A 14,935-nucleotide genomic window follows, 5' to 3' on the forward strand; every position below is an offset into this window, starting at 1 on the left:
AGGTGCTCAGAGAAGACAGGGGAGGAAATCTGCCAACAACATCGGCATCAGCATCAAAAAGAGACTTACCGATATGACCGGTGGAGAAGTAGAATACAATACTGTGGATGTTTGTGAGTTATCCGTGAGATAACTGTCAAGAGTGTGTGTGTGTGTGTGTTTGCGTGTGTGTGTGTGCGATACGTGTGTTTGTGTGTGCGTGCGTGCGTGCGTGCGTGCGTGCGTGCGTGCATGCGTGCATGCGTGCTCACCTCTTTGGCTCTCTGTACTGCATCACTGCGGGGGTTTCTGATATTAGGGGAGGACTTGGTGTTGATTTTGTCATACAGCTGAAAAGACAAAAAATAAAGACATCAATCAATCAATGAATCAATCAAATAGTGGAGAAGTGAACAACGATCCTGAGTCCTGGTGGTGCTACTGTATAAAAGGCAGATGTGCATTTTTACATGCTTTTTGGGAATGTCCTGTGGTTATACCATTCTGGAAAGAGGTACTGGGGAAACTTGGAGACTGGATGGGGCTAATACTACCAGAATGCCCGAGGTTATGTCTCTTGGGTGATCGCACAGTGCTGCCACAGGGGGTCACCAAGGCACAACATGCATTAGTGACTGCAGGTCTTATTACTGCAGCCAGGTTGATTTTGAGAAAATGGAAGAGCTCTGTTACGCCAGAGATCACAGACTGGACTCAACTTATGACGGAAACTGCATCCTTCGAATACTCAATTGCCAGGAGGAACAATGTCAAAGGGAAGTTCCATGAAATATGGGACTACTTTTATTTGTATATTAAAGGATTGTTGCATTAACAATTTGTAATTGGTAATACATTACGGATATAATCACTATTGTCAACAACAGAATGTGGAGGGGTGTTGTCCATTGGGGTTTTTCTTTTTTGACTGCTAGTTTTGTTTTTGTTTTTTGTGTGTTTTTCTTGTCTCTTTCTTTTGTGTAAGTCATGTGTATTTTGTATGCTTTATTGTAAAATCATTAAAAAACTTTGATGACAAAAAAAAAAAAAAGGCAGATGTGTAAAGCGCTCCGTGATTCTCACCGGTCGCCGGATCGATCATAGTGGAGATAAAGATTCTGTGACTACTTAAAAGTTATGGAGCAACGAAGCAAAGCTGGCCGTGGGTGGATTATGACATTACTAGATAATGTGTACTGATTTGCGTGATGTTTGGACAAAATCTGTGGGAGTAATAATTATAAAAAATGTGTTTTGCGGGCCGATATGAAAGATTCTGACCTCCAGGGATTGTGTGTGTGTGTGCACAGTTTCACGGCAACGCTGCCGAAGATTAACTGTATACACAGACAGACGGACGGACAGAAGGATGGACAGACGGACAAAACATAGTCTCGGCCACGCTATGGGAGGATGTGTCAGCGCATGTGTACCGTATGTGTGAGGAACTGAGGAATTATTTATTAATATTTGTAATTGTTAACAGTGAGTGAACCCGGCCTGGGCCGTGGCTCAGCGGTCCAGGCACCTTGGCTGGTAATCCAGTCTGGCAGTGTGCCGTGGGTTCGACTCCCGATCCCGACGGCCTTTACTGCATGTCATCCCCCCCATCTCTCTCCCTATTTCTTGTCAGCCTACTGTCTGTCCCTCCATACAAAAAAAAACATAAAAAATAAAAAAAAACATAAAAAAAAAAATAAACAGTGAGTGAACACAGAATCTGCTGCCGGCCTTAGATGCACACAGTCTCAAGGCATGCGTTCGCATCTAAAATGATAATAAAGAGCTCTTGTTCGTTTAGCTCTCTGATGGGAGCACAACAGCCTTTTATAGAGACATAACGGCACTGACTCACAGGACCACTCAAGGCCTCTGTTTACAGAAAGCCAGCTGACTAATAAAAATATTCAAACTGACCCGTCTTCCACAGCCTTGGTTTGTTGTACGCGCGTCTGTGTTTGGATTCTTGTTTGTCGGGTCCATAATGGACTTCCAGTATGCTGAGAGCTGCATTCTACAGTATATACACACAGCAAAGTTTGCTTCCATGGGTTCCCCAGTTAAATAATTGATAGTTGGACGCTTACGGAGGATTTTACAATGTGGATGTGGCCTAATGCATATCATCATAACAAGTGTGAATAAGCACCTTTGTGCAGTCTACACAGGAAAGGATGTGACTTGAATCATATGACTGTCTGGTATTTAACAGGTGATTTATCCAGAATGTGACTGACAACTGTCTGACCAGCAGAACACATGCTGAGTGAATGTATGCGTGCACGTGCACACACAATTTCGTAAGAGATATTTCGACACCACACAAAAGGAGCCAAACATCTTCCACTTTCCCTGTGATCAGGGCAACACGCGGCACTGTCCCAAAGACATGTGAGCAATGATAAACACATTAACGACAACATTAACAACTATGACAGAACATTACATGTTTATTTTCTATATTAAAGGACAATATGTTTTTTTTTCAACCAAGGTTCATGTGGTTGAACCAAGGTTCATGTTTTTAGAGAAAGTAAAAGATGAGTGTTGTTTATTTTTTCGTTTGCTGCTTTATTTCGTTTTAGGGATTTTAGCTGTTTTTGAAAGGGGGGCGGGGGCATTCGAACATGGGGCTAAATACGTATTTATTTATTTTTTTACAAAATATTGTGGTGATTTATTTTTTATTATTTACTATAGTCCTACTAGACCCCAGGAAATTACATCTGGCCACAAAAGATCACAGGATCTACTGAATGTGAGGGTAGCCTACTGGGGGGAAGCTGTGTGTCGTAGGCTCAATATGTCAGTTTGTCACATTCAGTGATGTTTCATGCTGAGATGTTTGCGCGTGACGTTTAGACATTCGCTAGGTTTAATCACACTCTGGAACCAGGATAAGAGCATTTTGCTGAATGCCTGAATTGTAAATAGGAATTGCAAATTGAAATCCTAGTGTTCATTTCAAGGAAAACAAAGCAGATTTTCGAGCATCCAGTTCCCATGCTGCTCGATGAAGTTTAAAGCGCGGTTGATGACACAATGTGGAGAAATAACAGATAGGAAATCGGTTCAGATTTTACCGTCAGTGTAAAAATGTACCCGTGTGGGCCCGAGGACATTCACTGGGTAAGAATACAGTACACACAGTCCGTGTGCATGTGTGCATTTCTGCAAACACAGATGCATAATGGAGGGGAAGAACAAATGGCTGAACAAATAGCTCTCATTGAGAGAGAGATAGAGCGCTCCCCCCACCCATGTGGAACACAGACACCCAGAAAAGGGTTAACCATTACAGAAACCTGGCATCCCTATTTTGGGTGGGGTGTGGGGTGGGGGGGGGGGGGGGGGGTGGGGGCACTCCACGACAATTTCAGATCTAAAAGCTCACTTACGTGGCGCAATGGCGGCGCGTATATGTGCTATTTTCGGGCGGCGACATTCGCGAGACAAAAAGAGGACCAAGTACAGAGCCTATCCCCAGCCAACTAAGTATTAGTTTACTAAGTATAGGGGGTATGATATGGGAACCACAACACACACACACTGTCAATAATAACCCGACACACATGCACGACATCACACAGGCACACGAGTACATGGCTTACGAGTACTAATTACACCGTTACGCAAACGGGAAGGCCTTACGTTTTGAGCAGAGGAGCTCAGAGTTGTGATGTGCTCCCTTCCTTTTATAGCTGCGGGTTTCCTCAAGGACAACGACACAACTTACACCACCTGCCTCCACTAACTAGGAAGGAACTGAGCCGCTTACGGAACTAGTGAAATGTGAACAACAACAAATGCGCTCGACTAAAGCACCTCATTAAACATGTCGGGGGAAGAAACAGAGGCGCGCGCGTGCACACGCACACACGCGCACACACACACACACACACACACACACACACACACACACAGGAGAGGGGGGGAGTGGGCTGGCTGACTTCAAATTAGCTTAGAGCATCTTGTGACAAAATACTCTTCTCCTAAAGACAGCAAAAAGGGAGATGAGAAAAGACGAAAAACTCACACTCACCCAGGAGCAGTGTGTCAGAGATGTGCAGCCAGCAGAACACACACACACACCCACACACACACACACACAAACGCACAAGACACAAGTTATCTAAACCACCGAGGCTCCATCCGTTCTCTGTTTGCTGGCTCTCCCAGTCTCACCCCCAGCCTGTATGTGTTTGGGTGGGTGGAGTGGAGGGCAATGTCAGCCTCTGCATGCAGATGGATGGGCAGATACTGCTTTGGAGGCTGGCTGTGTCTGCCTTGTGAATGGAAGTGAGGCTTGACAATAGGTGCCATTGTTCCTTCACGGACCGGGGCTGGGCTATATCCTCCTCTCTGTGTCTCCCTCTCTCTCTCTCTCTCTCTCTCTCTCTCTCTCTCCCTCTCTCTCCTCTCTGCTCCCTCTCCTTCCTTCTCTCAGGAAAGGGGTGTGAAAGTGGTGCTGAAAGCCATACATCTGCAGTCCCAGGCTCCCAGTGTTACGAGGGCAACTGCAAATCTGGCAGCTTCTCTCCCTGCAAGTCTTCTCACTGTTGAAGCGATCTCTTATGCATGCGCGCGCGTGCGCACACACGCACACCCCCAAGTGCCATAAATGTGCGCTCATATGTGGGGGCCCCACCACCCTCCCTGCAGTTGGAACGCCTGTGTCCTAATGTGGCCTGGAGTCCTGATATGAGCGGGCAGGGCTGCCTCGCTCCTACACTGCTGTGAAGTGAAGTGGTGACTGATGGACTGACTGGCTGTCGTGACTGACTGACTGACTGACGCATGGCCTCCACTAGAGCTCTTACTGGGCCAGCAACCACATACAGTATTTTTTTTTAAATGTTTTTTTTTTGTGGCTTTCGCCTTTATTTTATATTTTTATGGAGGGACAGACAGTAGGCTGACAGGAAATGGGGAGAGAGATGGGGGGAAGACATGCAGTAAAGGCCGTCGGGATTGGGAGTCGAACCCGCGGCACACTGCCAGACTGGATTACCAGCCAAGGTGCCTGGACCACTAAGCCATGGCCCAGGCCACCACATACAGTATTGACACAGGTTTAGAGTCACTCAAAAGGTCAGGCGGACGGCTCAAAATAGAGACAGAGAGAGGGGATCAAAAATACTCACTATAAGAGGAAACACAGACTTGATCTCAACGGCTGGACATCATTTTTAGAGATAATTTCACTGTGATGTTATAGTTCCACTCTATCCAACTAGCCTCTTCCATCAGTGTGCCACTGCTAGTGTGGTGGAGAACCACCTGATGTCCACAGCACTGCTAGTGTGGTGGAGAACCACCTGATGTCCACAGCACTGTGGTCAGTTTATCTGCAGAGTCAAATCTGACTCCTCCAGATGCAAGCAGCTGCAGAGCATTAGTCAGAGTCATAGCTTGCACTCTGCCCCGCCATTCGCCTTCATCCAGCACACAAACAAACAAAGGGTGTGTGTGTGTCTGTGTGTGTGTGTGTGTGTGTGTGTGTGTCTGTGTCTGTGTGTGTGTGTGTGTGTCTGTGTGTCTGTGTGTCTGTGTGTCTGTGTGTGTGTCTGTGTGTGTGTGTGTGTGTGTGTGTCTGTGTGTGTGTGTGTGTGTGTGTGTGTGTGTGTGTGTGTGTGTGTCTGTGTGTGTGTCTGTGTGTGTGTCTGTCTGTCTGTCTGTCTGTCTGTCTGTCTGTCTGTCTGTCTGTCTGTCTGTCTGTCTGTCTGTCTGTCTGTCTGTCTGGCTGTCTGTCTGTCTGTCTGTCTGTCTGTCTGTGTGTGTGTGTGTGTGTGTGGTCTGCGTCTGACTAAAAGAAGAAAGTACTTCACATTGTATTGCTGCAAATCCCCACAACCCCACAAGCTGCTATTCAGAACCATTAATTCTCTTTTCCAGGCAGTCCCGATTCCAATGAAGTGTCTCCTATTAAGAGATGCGAGACATTTTTTGTTTCCTGCATTATAGCCCAAATCCTGCCATCTCGGTGTATTCTACCACACAGGCAAAACAAACTAAGTGGATTTCATTTTATTCAGAAGCCCAGTCAGATTTACTGAGGATGATTAATGGCATGAAATCCTCCTCCCCTCTTTTAGATGTTTTACTCACACCACTTCTAAAATAACTTTTTCCCTTTTTATCTTCAGATATTTTGCAATATTTAACCAGTAGGAGTTATTCCTCAAATGTTTTTAATCATGTGTGTGTGTGTGTGTGTGTGTGTGTGTGTGTGTGTGTGTGTGTGTGTGTGTGTGTGTGTGTGTGTGTGTGTGTGTGTGTGTGTGTGTGTGTGTGTGTGTGTGCACACGCACGCGCGAGTGGGTGACAGTCTCAATACTTTTAGACCCAGATCTAAATTACCCTTTTTGCCAAAGTACTGGCGAAAGTAGCATATTTTCAGCGCATATCTTTTATGAATGAGCACTCACTCTTTGAAAAGACTTGATAATGACATATTAACTGGCAATGAGAATCAACCTCTGCACCACTGTTGGCTGGGGGAGGAAGCTTGAAATATTGACTGTTAAAGGGCTTCGTTTAATTTGTTAAATTAATTTAAGGTGAATTAAGTCAAGCCCTTAACAGCCATTATTTAACTGACATAATGCTAGTGGTCCGGAGCTCAAAAAAGATTGAGAACCACTGATCTATGGGTCCCATGGTTGCCCTGATTCTGTTTTCTTAACTTCCATATTAAACTCATACATATCATACATGTGTTTGCATGATTATATGGGCACATTTCCTCATATTCCCTTGAAATTCTAACTCCCTTTTCTGTGGAAGTTCTTGACCACCGACAACATTGATCAAGTCATCATACATCACCAGGTCATTGGCCAGCCTTCACAAGTGGGGCAGTAGCCCAAGCCCACTGTGTGCGTGTGGTGAGGAGCAAACTATGGAGCACATCATAGAAGTTTGTCCTCTCCAAAGACTGGAAGGAGGATTAATCACCCTCCATACAGCAGACCAGGAGGCAACCACTTGGCTAAAGGACTTTGCATTCGCTAAATAAAAAAAAATAACCAGGTAATTCTCCAACTAGTGGTCGATAAAAACAAATCTTCAGTTTCCTACATTACTAGTAAATGCATGGTCAGGGACCACATATGCAATACCTTCACGGACCACCAGTGGTCCACGGACAACCAGTTGAAAACCTCTGCTCTAGGTTGCTAGGAAACCGATAAAAACGGGAATAAAAGTGCGCCTTCATCCGCCTCAATGTAAACAGATTTACAAAAAATGCATTTATCTCTGATTCTTTAGCAGACCTCTAAGCTCACAACTGTCCCATCGGTGATGTGATGTGAGCTTGTATATCAGCCGTTCTTGGCATGGTGAAGTATATACAGTGCGTTTCGCTAGGAGTGTCTCACTAGCCAACACACAAGAGGAGGTTGAGTGGACTGAAACCGTTTGAAGATCTGTTGGGAATTTTGATTACATGAAACAGTCACCCGTGCATAAATACAATGTATTATTACTTCTTTATCTCGCCGGTGTGTGCAACGACACTTACGTCAAGCAGCGTGTGTAGATGTTGGTCCTGGAAAACGCTGTGAAGAAAGTCCAAATCCTTCTCACTGCAGTCTGTCAAAGCATGAATCTCTTCCAAACTGTCCAGCACCTGAGACACAGCTCCTGTAAGCACACACACGCGTTTCTATTAGGATAGTTGTGAGGACATCAAAACGTTTAACGTGGCATCTTCATAAATGCCATTTCTACCATCCTTCTTCACATTTTTTACTTTCACTCTATAGCTCAAGTTATACGTACAGTAACTGCATGTGGTGTGGCGTGGCATCGAAAATAGCCAATCTTCAAGCTCACAAAGCATCCTATTGTGAGCTTGTATCTGCTATTTTCTATATTTACACCGGTGCGCAATTCCATATAAAATCAGGCATACCCTCCCCAACACCTAGACCAGGGGTGCACATAACTGGTTCAGTCATAACAAGTTGCTCTTATTTTGAAGAGGAAGACTGTTTTGGTTGTAACCAAGCTGCCATGACAGTTGTTGAATGTAAAAGTAAGTTATGATACGGCTGCCGCTCGGAGCGCTGGTCTAGTCAAATAAACAAGAACACATGTGGATTAAACACAACCTTCATATAGTTACGATATGAAAACCATGCTACTGTGACACACTTTGGAATTACGTTAAACATGGAACCTCCGTATGGCATTAGGAGTGTAGTTCATTGTATCCGTCTCATGTTGGCTACAGTAACGTTGTGGTAGAGTAGAGCCGTCTGCCGGCAGTGCGCACCAATAATAATAATAATAATAATGGATTTTATTTATAACGCACTTTACATTCCTTGGAATCTCAAAGTGTCAAACACACCATTAAAAACATCTAATAAAACAGGAACATTTAAAACATAAGGAACATTTAAAACATAAGGGCAAGGCTATAAAAATGCTTTGGTAAAAAGGAACGTTTTTAGTCCTCTCTTAAAAGTGTCAACCGACTGTGGGGCTCTCAGGTGGGCGGGGAGAGCGTTCCACAGTTCGGGGGCGACCGAGCAGAAGGCCCGGTCACCCATGGTGCGTAGGTTTGTCTTTATGGGTTTGAGGAGGTTGGTGTTTGAGGAGCGGAGGGAGCGGGTAGAGGATTGAACTGTGACAAGTTCCTTGAGGTAGGGGGGGGGCATTGCCGTGGATGCACTGGTGGGTTAGCAGGGAAATCTTAACCCTGCACCAAGCAACATCTCCTCTGAGAACTAGCCCAAAAGAGTTATGTGCACCCCTGATCTAGACTTGATTTCTAAATGCCTAATCCAAACACTGACCCCAGCCTGAACTTTTCCTAATTGTAAACCTAAATCTTTTTTTAACCACCCAAACAACCATTTATTTTGTGAGGACCATTAATTAAAGTGTATTTCTGACAAGATACATTGGCCCTCAGGAATATAGTAATACAAGTACACAACACACACAGACACCCAGACACCCAGACCCACACACACTTCGCCATGAACATGCACACAAGGTCCACTCAAAAGGTAGATGAATGTTGTCAACTGCCTCATCCATTAATGCTCAGTATGACATGTGAACGGAAGGGTCCAGCTATTGAGAAGTACAGACATGTGACGTCACAAGACACAGACGGACTTGACAGCCATGAACGGGACAGTGTAGCATGCATCACAGTGCAGAAGGAACAGAAAGATACCTACGTTCTGCCGCTAGTAGTCCTATAGCAGGTTGCATTAACACAAAGATTTATGTCATGACCTTCCAGAAATATGTTCATATATTATTTCAAAGGTTTACTGTATAATAGGCTATGCCATAGAATTATAAACAGGTTCATTTAATGTACCTTAATGTACCTTCAGTTAGTTTATGAGATGCTCTATGCAGGCTAAAGATTCACTTTACGTTAAGCTACAATGTATGAAAATACAGTATATATCTAGTATTGTTAAAAGTTTGTTTGTTACAGCAATTTTGACAACCTTGTTTTAGCACATTGCTTACTGTACTTCACAGCATCAGCTTATGACAACGTAGCGCTGAAAATAGTTTTTTTCAGGCAAAAAACTAAGTCACAAATTGAGCAGTGGGGCATTTGAGGACACTCTTCCTCTCGTAAGCTTGAACATTGGCTATTTCCGATGTGCGACACCATCGCACAGGTATAAACAATGTGTTGCAGAGCAGTGGTTCTCAAAGTGGGCTCCAGGGAGTCGGGGACCCCAGGGGTCCTTCAGGGGGTTCCAAGGGTGTCCCCAGCTACTGCACATTTGTTAATACAGCATCACAAAACATTTTCAGATGGCGGTCTGCGGCCAAATACATACAATTTGATACTTGACGTGAAAAGGTTTAAAGGACCACTTCACCACTTTTCAACCTATCTTCATATAATAGGTCCTCACTAATAATCATGCAGAATGCCCATTGTATTTACCACTTCCTTTTCTTGACTCTAGGCATGGTTCATGTTACTCAACTTCCGTTTTGTCAGGAAGTCCTCTGTGCTAGCACTTTCTATTATTGTTACCAACAACATAATTATGTTAGCCGGTATGAAAAACACAAAACGAACCTTTTGCACACCTGGCAGTGAATACTCTGCAACAGTGTGGCTCTTAAACCTTAAAGGACCACTTCACCACTTTTCAACCCATCTTCATATAATTGGTCCTCACTAATAAACATGATAAAATGGCACCATTTTTTTCTACTCAGTCTGTGTCTCATAGGAGGGCTGTGGGCAGTTCAGAAACCCGTCCACCAGTGACATCATCGATGGGGAATCCAAGCTATTAGAAACTGCAGGCTTTCTAGTCCTGAAAAGTTGCAATGCGAAAACATTTCTAAAACAATATTGTTTAAAAACAATCTGCCTAACGATGATGTCACTGGTTGACGGGTTTCTGAACTGCCCACAGTCCTCCTATGAGAAGCAGACTGAGTAGAACAAAATGGTGCCATTTTATCATGTTTATTAGTGAGGACCAATTATATGAAGATGGGTTGAAAAGTGGTGAAGTGGTCCTTTAAGGTTGCAGGTGTGCAAAAGGTTCGTTTTGTGTTTTTCATACCGGCTAACAGAATTATGTTGTTGGTAACAATAATAGAAAGTGCTGGCACAGAAGGACTTCCTGACAAAACGGAAGTTGAGTAACATGAACCATGCCTAGAGTAAAGAAAAGGAAGTGGTAAAGACAATGGGCATTCTGCAAAACCGTGGAGGGGGGGGGGGTGGAGGGGAGGCCCATACAGTGTCTCATATTTATCAATTGCTCACACTTTACACACCCGGCATCACAACAGCGCTACTCAGGTGTGCAAAGATTTTTTTGAAGGTCAAGGGTATATTCAATGTGAACGTGCATGCATGCACGGGTGCACATTACCTGAGGAGGTGGGGTCGTCAGAGAAGTCGTGGAGCTCCTCCGGGGGGTCTCCGTAGAAGGAGTTAAACTTGTGACTGGAGACGGCAGCCAGCACAGCACCCTGCAAGCACCACAACAGCAGTTGCAGTACACATTCTATACTTGTCTTTTAACACATTTTGGGGGCGGGAACCCCTTTTGGTGTTTTAAGCATTATGTTATGCTTTAGCTATTGAAAAATAGCAAGTCTACGATCACCTTCATGACCTTTTGACATGAAAAAGGTCGAGCACAACTGACATAGAAACATACGTTTTTCAGAAACTGTCAGGATTTAGAAGACATTTGTAGAATCGTCCTCATGTCTAAATAGATTAAGACCACATTAACCCTGACATCCCTACTAGGCAGGACATTTGTTTCCCACAACTATCCCCCAAATTCTCATCATTTACAACAATTCAAATAGCTGAGACATACAATAGAGCTTAAGAGGTAAATCTGTTGATATCTGTTATATCATATTTGTCTCTGCATCAGATTTATTGTGCTGTACACATATTCGTCATCTAGCCTGGTGTGTGTGTGTGTGTGTATGGTCTTGTGTAGACTGTGACCTTGAGCTTCCTCCTGGCGTTGAACTTTCTCAGCTGCTCCACAGTTTCTGGCAGGTGGATCTTATAGGCGTAGCGGTCTCTCTCCTGGGAAACGTGGCGGAGCACAGAGAGCATTAATCACACAGACACAGAGCTCAAACTGCGCTGTGACGCAACGCCAAAGCAACACGTTGAACACTGGTGGACAGTGACTGCAGAGTACTGGTACTAAAGTATTCAGATCCTTTCACACGGGAAGCGACTAATGCGCCCAGTAATTCATTTTCAATGAGAGGCAAGCGGGAGGGCACTCTGACAGGCGTAGTGACAAGCAGGCGCACTCCCGTGAAACTGTGAGCGTTTATGCTCACGCACACACAGAGTTGAAATGTTGTGTTGAAAGTTTTATGGCATGGCTCTGCAAAAGACCGTCTAGGACTGGGTCTTTGTGCGTGCGTGCCAGTAAAGAAAAGCTTAGTGTTAACCCATTTTGGGGGCGGGAACCCCGTTTGGTGTTAGCATTATGTTATGCTTTAGCTATTGAAAAATAGCAGATCTACAAGCTCATAGCGCGCCACCGAGTGGCGCGCTATGAACTTGTAGGTCTGCTATTTTTGGAAAATCGAAGAACGACGGACATAGAAACATAGCTTTTTCAGAAAACTGTCAGGATGTAGAAGACATTTTTAGAATCTGATCTCAGGTCAAAATGGGTTAAACCACTATCACTGTTGGTGTGATGTATTTTTTATGCAGCTCTAACTGATAGTATCAGCATGAGAGTGAAATTGAAAGGTTTTGTGTCATTTTGTAAATTATGTACCTTGAGCCAGGGGTGGTTGAGAGCCTCGTAGACAGTGATCCTCTCAGCAGGGTCCAGCATCAGCATGCGCCTCACCAGATCCTTGGCACTCTCTGAGATGTGACCCCATTGGCGTGGATGTAACTATATTCGCGCGCACACACACACACACACACACACACACACACACACACACACACACACACACACACACACACACACACACACACACACACACACACACACACACACACACACACACACACACACACACACACACACACACACACACACACACACACACACACACACACACACGCCTCTGATCAGCAAGGACTCTTAGCTAAGTGTGAGTTGTTTGAAACCACACACAAATTGTCTATACAACGCAGTAAAATCTGCAGTTTTCACAGTGAGGAGGACTCAGGAGACTTCTTAAAACGGACCCTTACCTTGTACTTTCCCTTGCAGATGGCCTCAAACAGGCGCTCCTTGGTGCCATAGAAGGGCAGACAGCCAGAGAGGAGGATGAAGAGGATGACTCCGCAGCCCCACACGTCCACTGGCTTGCCGTACGGCTCCCTCTTGACCACCTCAGGGGCCATGAAGTGGGGAGTACCCACACGACCTGAAGAACAAACCATGGCAGTGGAGCTACAGTATTGTAAAGACTATGAAAAATCTAGTCATGGCACATGATCCAAGAAATCTAGGGTAAATATTATTACGAATTTGATTGTATGACCTACAGTTCAAGAACTATAGGCCAAAACGTGAAGGAACCTCACCTATAGCACCATCATGACGGAGATTTGACAAAATGTGGGGTGGTTGCTGTTACTTCCTAGTGCAAATGTAATATATATCTTGATCATAATTATCACTACAGTGCACCAATTTGCGTAGGAGTGTATCTGTACAGAGTTGTAGCAAAAAGTGTGTTTTGCAAAAATGTAAATCTCAAGGGAAATGGCCATGGCCATTATATGATTTATTTTACTGTATTACCTATGGATCAAGAGTTGTAGGCCAAAACGTGATTCGGCCTCTTATAGCACCCCCACCATAATTCATTGTTGTTTTTATATGAAGCGCATAGTTTATTTGGTATTATAGTGTATGTCTCTCCTTACTGGCCTACCGGCATGCGCACTTAAGCCTCTCCAATTGATCCAGAATGCCGCAGCTCGCTTGGTCTTCAACCAGCCTAAATTCCCCCTTCTTCGCTCCCTCCATTGGCTCCCGGTCGCTGCCCCACTGTTAGGTTCTTAGCTTGACTCTTGTTTTCTATGTATTTGATGTATTACCATGTTTTTGTTCCTACTTACTGTAAATCGCTCTGTATTAAGAGTGTCTGCTAAATGCCCTACATTTTAAATTGTATGTGGTATACAAATAAAATGGACTTGACAAGAGCAATGAAAAAACCTCTAGTGCAGAACTATCTGAGCTGGTAATAAAAATTAATGACTTGACTTTTTGACCCTGTTCTTTGCTGAAAGGTGTAAAGTTCCAGTAGAGGTAGATGTGTGCTGCTAACCAATATGTAAAGTAGTGCGTGCGTGTGTGTGTGCGTGCATGCGTGCAGTACACATTATTCTTTCCACTCCCCTCCAAAGCATCATCCAAATCCAGGCTGACTCTAAGCCCATCCTAAGCCTTCGGGCTCCCCTATTGCCAGACTTAAATATATCTTGGCACTTCCCTCGTTATTCAAAATCTGCTCCTTCCTTCCATACTCATGTTTCCAACTATGGCAGATGCAGTTAGAACTTATAGAAGTTCACTTCTTCTCATGCTAAGTGTTTGCTAATGTTAATAGAATGCTAAGAAAATGAAAATGGCCTTTTTCCTTAAGTTGTACAAATGTGATTCATTCAGTTTACTAACAGGAACATACCGTGTGATGCCTGGGAATGGAAAAAGAGTGCGTGCGTGCGTGCGTGCGTGCGTGCATGCACATTATCTGTCTGTAAAGATAATAAGTGGGTATTGCAATGATGTACTATACCTCCTGCCACCAGTCCTGATTCACCAAGCTGGATTGCTACTCCAAACCCCCCTAGCTTGACTGGAGCAGAGTTCTCCTTGGACGCCAGCAACACACAGTGGGGCTGAAGAAGAAGGGAGGAAAGAAGAGTTAAGTGGAAGGGAGTACTAGGAGAGGAAGAGAAAGAGATATGAAACTCTTCCTTTGATAATTAAAGAGGGGGCAGCCTCCTATAAATGACAATAATCACATGACAGACACACCCAAAGCCCCAAACCACAAAGCCCTCAGATCTCCACATACCCTCCTGCCCACCATGAGCACACATGTATGTATAACCGACAGAATCCGAGATTAAAAGCCTTACGAAACGAATAACTTACAAGCATATGTTCAAATCTACTGGTGATAATTTTAGCAGCAACCTTTGAGCTCATCTCAATCTTGTGACTTAAACACGCTTTCCTTTTAGTGACAACTTTGTAGTTTCATCTACTGCTTTTCCCTCATTCTCTTCTACTTTCAGTGTAGACTTGATTGAATGAGACATTTAAGGGTAAATCATTTCTTCTGTCTGTTTTGACCTGAAACTGTCCGACTAGCCATGGCAGACTGAATGCGATAGGACACAATTGAGGGCCACTCCCACACATTTTGGAAGCCAATCAGAATGGAATCTCAGTGATGTAAACAGGTTTTC

The 14,935-nt window shown here is 44.3% G+C and overlaps 1 protein-coding gene across 13 annotated transcripts in view; it reads right to left on the reverse strand.

Moving 5' to 3' along the window:
• Positions 1-14,935, reverse strand: part of caska (calcium/calmodulin-dependent serine protein kinase a) — a 143,227-nt gene that overhangs the window by 28,010 nt on the left and 100,282 nt on the right. For all 13 annotated transcript variants that reach the window (XM_079518823.1, XM_079518820.1, XM_079518813.1 and 10 more), the window contains 7 exons: positions 14,257-14,359; positions 12,698-12,873; positions 12,267-12,389; positions 11,465-11,548; positions 10,869-10,968; positions 7,505-7,626; positions 252-329 (listed from right to left, as the gene is read on the reverse strand). In XM_079518823.1, coding sequence (XP_079374949.1) covers positions 252-329; positions 7,505-7,626; positions 10,869-10,968; positions 11,465-11,548; positions 12,267-12,389; positions 12,698-12,873; positions 14,257-14,359 — 786 coding nt within the window. The remainder of the gene's footprint in view (positions 1-251; positions 330-7,504; positions 7,627-10,868; positions 10,969-11,464; positions 11,549-12,266; positions 12,390-12,697; positions 12,874-14,256; positions 14,360-14,935) is intronic.

This window comes from Electrona antarctica, assembly GCF_951216825.1.
Source record: "Electrona antarctica genome assembly, chromosome: 13".
In the NCBI taxonomy this organism is placed as follows: domain Eukaryota; kingdom Metazoa; phylum Chordata; class Actinopteri; order Myctophiformes; family Myctophidae; genus Electrona; species Electrona antarctica.